This window comes from Chiloscyllium plagiosum, chromosome 1, assembly GCF_004010195.1.
Source record: "Chiloscyllium plagiosum isolate BGI_BamShark_2017 chromosome 1, ASM401019v2, whole genome shotgun sequence".
In the NCBI taxonomy this organism is placed as follows: domain Eukaryota; kingdom Metazoa; phylum Chordata; class Chondrichthyes; order Orectolobiformes; family Hemiscylliidae; genus Chiloscyllium; species Chiloscyllium plagiosum.
This window is the reverse complement of record NC_057710.1, coordinates 34,594,179-34,601,282: the sequence shown is the minus strand read 5'-3', so window position 1 is coordinate 34,601,282 and position 7,104 is coordinate 34,594,179. Positions and strand designations below refer to the sequence as shown.

Here is a 7,104-nt window from a genome sequence, read left to right as displayed (position 1 = left end):
GTGACCTTATAGAGGTTTACAAAATTATGAGGGGCATGGATAGGGTAAACAGACAAAGTCTTTTCCCTGGAGTCAGGGAGTCCAGAACAAGAGGGCATAGGTTTAGGGTGAGAGGGGAAAGATATAAAAAAAGGACCTAAGGGGTAACTTTTTCATGCAGAGGGTGGTAGGTGTGTGGAATGGGCTGCCAGAGGATGTGTTGGAGGCTGGTACAATTGCAACATTTAAGAGGCATTTGGATGGGTATATGAATAGAAAGGGTTTGGAGGGATATGGGCCGGGTGCTGGCAGGTAGGACTAGATAGTATTGGGATATCTGGTCGGCATGGACGGGTTGGACCGAAGGGTCTGTTTCCATGCTGTACATCTCTATGACTCTAAGACCTGTGAGCCTGACGTCAGTGGTAGGGAAGATACTGAGGAATAGGATCCATTCCTGTTTGGAAGAAAATGGGCTTATCATTATGGCACAGACAGGGAACACAGGGGCCTAACACCTTCAACATCTTATCTGGCTGACAAATTGTTACAGTTAACCGGAGAACCTAACTTTTAAAAAAGGTTTTGTGATTTACATGAGAAAGAAGTGAAACTATCATGGTCATTCTAACAGATGTGGGCGGCATGGTGGCACAGTGGTTAGCACTGCTGCCTCACAGCGCCAGAGACCCGGGTTCAATTCCCGCCTCAGGCGACTGACTGTGTGGAGTTTGCACGTTCTCCCTGTGTCTGCATGGGTTTCCTCCGGGTGCTCCGGTTCCCTTCCACAGTCCAAAGATGTGCAGGTCAGGTGAATTGGCCATACTAAATTGCCTGTAGTGTTAGGTAAGGGGTAAATGTAAATGTAGGGGTAGGGATATGGGTGGGTTGCGCTTCGGCGGGTCAGTGTGGACTTGTTGGACTGGAGGGCCTGTTTCCACACTGTAATGTAATCTAATCTAAAAAAAAATGTGAGACTCAACAAACAATCAAGGTATTTTTCAATGTATAATTTCAGTTACATCACACTGTAAACTTTTGTTATAAATTCTGTGTCTTACAATTGTGTCCTCCACATCCACCTGATGGAGTGGCGCTCCGAAAGCTAGTGCTTCCAATTAAACCTGTTGGACTATAACCTGGTGTGTGATTTTCAATTTAATAGAATTCTTTGAGCAAGTAACAAAGTTGATTGAGGAAAGGGATGTAGATGTCATATACATGGACTTCAGTAAGGCATTTGATAAGGTTCCCAATGGTAGGTTGATAGAGAAAGTAAAGTCGCATGGGTCCAGGATATGCTAGCTAGATGGATAAAGAACTGGCTGGGAAACAGGGGACATAGAATAGTACTTGAAGGGAATTTCTCAAAATGGACAGCTCTGACCAGTGGTATTCCATGGGGATCTGTGTTGGGACAACTGTTGCTTGTGATATACATAAATGATTTGGAGGAAGGTATAGGTATTCTGATTAGCAAGTTTGCAGATGACACCAAGATTGGTGGAGTAGTAGATAGTGAAGGGGACTGTCAGAAAAATACAGCAGAATATAGATAGATTGGAGAGTGGGGTGGAGAAATGGCAGACGGAGTTCAATCCAGGCAAATTTTGGAAGATCCAATTCAAGAGGGAACTATATGGTAAATGGAAACACCCTGGGATAAATTCATGTATGGAGAGATCTGGGTGTTCAGGTCTATCGTACCCTGAAGGTGGCAACGCAGGTCAATAAACTGGTCATGAAGGTATACGGCATGCTTTCTGCATTGAATGGGATATGGAGTACAATAGTTGGCAGGTCATGTTGCAGTTGTATAAGACCTTGGTTCAGCCACACTTGGAATATTGCGCAAAGTTCTGGTCGCTACATTACCAAAAGGATGTGGATGCTTTGAAGAGGGTGCAGAGGAGGTTCACCAGGATGTTGCCTGGTATGGAGGGTGCTAGTTATGAAGAGAGGTTAAGTAGATTAGGATTAATTTCATTAGAAAATTGGAGATTGAGGGGGGGACTTGATTGAGGTGTACAGAATCATGAAAGCTATAGACAAGGTAGATAGCAAGAAGCTTTTCTCCCTAGATTGGGGAATCAATTACTTGGGGTCACTATTTCAAAGTGAGAAGAGAAAAGACGAGGGGAGATATGTGTGAAAAGTTCTTTACGCAGAGGGTGGTAGGTACCTGAATGCAGTGCCAGTGGAGGTGGTAGAGGCAGGCACGATAGCGCTATTTAAGATGTATCTAGACAGATACACGAATGGGCAGGGAGCAGAGGGATATAGATCCTTAGAAAATCGGTGACAAGTTTTGATAGAGGATCAGGATTGGCGCAGGCTTGGAGGGCCGAAGAGCCTGTTCCGGTGCTGTAATTTTCTTTGTTCTTGTTCTTTGCTCATCCATAGATGTCGAACAGACAAACAACGTGACAATGACATGCCACGACCTAATTCACTCCAGTACCTAACATAAAAGCCTCAGAACTAACAGCTAGGCTTCTCTAACCACTGGGATTCGTGACAGCCCATAAACCTACATCCATGCTCAGACAAAAGACTCTATACCAATCACGTGCAAGACTAACACAAAGACTGCATGAAACACTTTATAGAGCAAACAGGCAGACAACTAGCAATCCACATCCATGAACACCAACTAGCCACCAAACACCATGACCAGCTGTCCCAAGTAGCCACGCACACAGGTGACAAGGACCACAAATTCAACAATCATGGGACAAGCTAAGCATAGGACAGCCAGAGAATTTCTAGAAGCATGGCACTCAGCAACGGACTCCTCCAACAAGCACATTGACTCAGACCCAATGAAGCGTCCACTACAACAAACAACTGGAAGCAGCAGAAATAGAACTAAATAAATTCCAGTACTCAGCGGTGCTTCAGAGGAGGCTCAAAAGCACTGAAGATGATGTCACAGACAGGGGACAAAACGTCTGCAAATTAACTTCCCAGCTCAGTGAACATACCCACAACCGTGGCACAATAAATCTATATTACATATTTGTTTCCAGCTATATGTTTGAAACAACAAGATACTGGAACATACAAACATTGTATGTGCAATTGATTTGCTGATCCACAAATTGCAAATTCAAACAAAAAGTCAGATTTTACTTTTAGAAATCCGCACAATTGTTTATTTCCCTCAAAATTTCTCTCTTTTCAATTTGTTTGAACTGCAAAGTGGCTACTAAAAAATCCACGTTTCCTCAGTGGATTGTTATATTAATAGAAGTATTTCTGACAGAAGTTACCACATAAAAACAGCTGCTTACAGCCAGCAATTAATTTTTAAAACTATACTACCACTTCACAACTGAAAGAACTGCTGACAACTTTCTCAGTATTCAAAAGCAATGCACAAATCTTCAGCATGCCAGCGGCTGGTTTCAAACATATTTCTAAACAGGCAAGATAGCATTACTATCCTAGTTGGATATACTATGTCACAATTAAACTCAAATTGGACATCTAATAAGGAGTAAAGTCAATATTAAAAAATGTAGAGTTTTCCAATGACTACTTTTGCATGCAAAGGATCAAAGCAACTTCATTGTACAATAGAACTAAAACAATGTTCAATAAATAAGATAGCTCTTACTTCGTTAGGGGATCACTAATTTTTTTCAGGTTCTGTTTAAAGCGCATTGCTTGAATTTCTTGTGTTTCTATTTTAGGAGGTAGAAGTCCATGCAGGCCAAGAATCTGTCGTTCTTGTAACGTGAATGCCATGCCCTGGAAAGATTGTATTCACAAATGTTTCAGCTCTGACAATTAATGTATTATAAACTGTATTCAAAGCTGTATTACACACATTTTGACATTACAAGTACAAAGGTAGATGCAATGAATTTTGCCTAAAGTCTGACACGATTTTAGTGGAAATCGTGCTGTTCAGTGGAAATTGAGGACAGGAAAATCACCTCTTTTCAATAGTGGAATCGTTAAGAAACAATGAAATATTGCTAGAACCATTTTACAGTATTATTTCAAAAGTCTTTTCTAGTAATTTATTTCAATTATACATTTGCCTTTAATATTAGAAAGAAAATCAAAGAATTATATCCAATCTATACATTTCTTATCTGATTTGTCAAAAACAATTTACATTATTTAAGATTATGCCCTTGCCATGCCTAGATTAAAACTAGAGAGATTAAATATATTTTAAAGTACAAAATTCATTAAACAAACCTCACCCTTGTCAGATATGACTAGTTTATGAGCAAACATTCGGCTCGATTCAAGCACTTCCCTTACACAGAATTGTGGTTGCCCTACATTTATCGGAAGTGGCCAAGAACAATCTTATTTCAGTCTTGAGTTGTAAAATTCAGATTCTGCAGGATCAGCGGATATCCAACACGTAAACCGCAGTCTCCAGTACGCTCTCTCCCTCACTGCCCCAAAACTGAGGACCAAACATCCATATCTAGTAATTAACATTCCTTCCCTAAGCCTCACATTGCAAATCTCCCTCTCTTCCTTAAAACCCAACTTTTACACAACATTATGGTCACTCTTCCTAATATGTTCTGCTTTGGTATTAGCTTATTACCCCAATCCCATAATGCAGATTAGAATTTTAATAATTGGTGTTAATTAAATACAGTAAGAACAAGAAAAAAAACTAAGGCTGGCAGCATGTGTGGAGAGAAACTACATTAGTGTTGTAGGTCAAGATCTTTCATTAGTTTTATCAGCTGTCCAGCATCTTGTTGTAAATAAATACAATTATTTTCTCCTTCCTGTGTATTACAGGCAAAGAATGTGTATTTGCGATGGTTTTTTCCTACAACAATCAATCGTGAGTCTGAAACAGGAGTGTAAATAAGGAACAAAACAGCAAATTTTTAGATGAAGTGTTATGGACCTGAAACCATTCAACAGCTGCGCAGTCACAGCATTGTATATTATGTTAAGATTAAAAAAAGACCATACGAAAAAGTGCTTGCTTTTGGTCATGAGATGCAGAAAACTCTAGTGGTGCTCTAATACTTAAGGAAAAATACATAATTTGTAAAATTATTACCTTATTTGTTCTGGGGCTCAACATCAGAGGTTTGCCTATCTCCTTTGTGTGGACACAACGGCATATATATACCCATGGCTTCACAGCCAAATTAAGTCGTGACAACATCTTCAATAGTCAATCTTCAGGAGTTAAAGTAAATCATATTAGTAACATAATTCAACAGCATTCTAATGTCAATACAATATTAATCGAAAGCCGAAAGAAACTGACTTCAAAAAGATGAATCCAAAAGCATTGACAAGTGGTAGTAGTGTCCCTCTTTGCCAGTAGTGCCACTTCACAAACCTTTCCCAGAAAGAAATACCTAGCTTTGAACAATAAACCTGGAGAGGGACACTCCTATTCATCCTGTTCACGTCAGCTTGTGGAAATCAACCGATTGTGTTAGGAGTTTCCAAGGATTAATATAATTATTAACCTGTTTCCCATCATACATTTAGGTTTCGTTTTGTGTAACAAGATGATTTAGATAAGATGACGACGTAGATCTTTTTATGAATATAAAATCAAAAAATGTGAATGTTTGTATTTGATCTCCATAGACAATTACTTCAGCTTGACAGGAAATAAAATTAATAAATTTTCATCCAGATTGCAAAGCTTAAAAGGCTGCCGAGTTGCTAACTACATCTATATAGACAATGAAAGTCAATGATCCAGACATATTCAACTTCCTGAAAGTTATGAATGTTAATTATGATTATAGTTCAATAGTCATTCTTTCAAGCAGAACAACCACTCCTACTTCTGGTAAAACCAACCATATGGCAACATTACAGTCAAGTTCATTAAAGCCTAGTTACACATTGACTCATAACAATGTAATGTATTGCATGTCATTCTACTTTGAGGGTTTAAATCCTCCAGCATGCAAGAAAATCTAAAAACCCAATAATTCCATCACTAAAAGTTGCAAAGACTGCAAGCCCTCGAGATGCTGCTACTGGCAATTTATATTTTCACTAAGGAGAGGCAGAACCAAGTAATGCATTCACTGCATAAAACACAATATTCACCAAATCGCGAATGAATAAATTGAAAACAGCATTACTACTTTTCAAAGTAGTTTCTAAGATGTGGAATTCTCAGCTTGAAAATAGCTCCCGTAATTTCCAAGAACTTCCCTTCCACAATGGATTTGTGATCAGCCTTGGTTGGCATTAGTTTGAATGAATTTTAGAATCAAAGTGGAGGAATTGCAAGAAAATAAAAAGATGAGTCTCAGAACAAAGTGACTTTGATGTAGCAACAGATACAGCAGCATCAGAATGCAAGTTATAAAGTTCAAAACTTGTCAGTTATTACACCCTGACCAGGAAATGTGGATTTCACTTTGTTCACCCTCTGAACAATTCAGTTCTTTGAAGTAAAATTTACAAAAAAGGTTTGCTCATTTAATCCCATACAGCAACTCTTACATTGTCTGGGAAAAGACAAAAGGAAGGTCAATTCCTCACATTTCTGATTATAGAGGTGGGTGTCAGCTCACAATTAATTTGTAGGCCCCTGAATATAGCGTGTGATTGCAGTGTCCTCACTGAGTGTTTTTATGCAATGACCTTGAATTTCTAAGTTTTCATTTAGGTACCGTCCAAAAATTCAAATACAGAAGAGTGGAAAACAAAATTAAGAAAGAAAGACGATATAGCTTAGAAGGCAAGTTTCTGTTTTTTAAGAAAAATACAAGTAGCAGCAACACCCCTCAATCTTTGTCTAGGCATTATCTTGGTACTGAAGATCTATAAACTTGGTTGGCCTGACAAGTTGGACCAAAAGGTTTGTTTCCATGCTGTATGACTCTATCAGAGCATTCTGGATTAGTGGTGCTGGAAGAGCACAGCAGTTCAGGCAGCATCCAAGGAGCTTCGAAATCGACGTTTCGGGCAAAAGCCCTTCATCAGGAATAAAGGCAGTGAGCCTGAAGCGTTGAGAAATAAACTAGAGGAGGGTGGGGGTGGGGAGAAAGTAGCATAGAGTACAATGGGTGAGTGGGGGAGGGGATGAAGGTGATAGGTCAGGGAGGAGAGGGTGGAGTGGATAGGTGGAAAAGGAGATAGGCAGGTAGGACAAGT

At 39.5% G+C, this 7,104-nt stretch overlaps 1 protein-coding gene across 2 annotated transcripts in view; it reads right to left on the bottom strand.

The window, feature by feature from the left end:
* me2 (malic enzyme 2, NAD(+)-dependent, mitochondrial) overlaps positions 1–7,104 on the bottom strand; it is a 104,134-nt gene that overhangs the window by 85,813 nt on the left and 11,217 nt on the right. The window contains exons 1-3 of one of the 2 annotated variants that reach the window (XM_043720331.1): positions 5,243–5,342; positions 5,030–5,151; positions 3,599–3,732 (exon numbers count right to left, since the gene is read on the bottom strand). In XM_043720331.1, the coding sequence (XP_043576266.1) occupies positions 3,599–3,732; positions 5,030–5,137 (242 nt within the window). In that variant the 5' untranslated portion in view covers positions 5,138–5,151; positions 5,243–5,342. Of the gene's footprint in view, positions 1–3,598; positions 3,733–5,029; positions 5,152–5,242; positions 5,343–7,104 lie in introns of those variants that run through there. The other variant, XM_043720243.1, reaches the window with a different exon arrangement.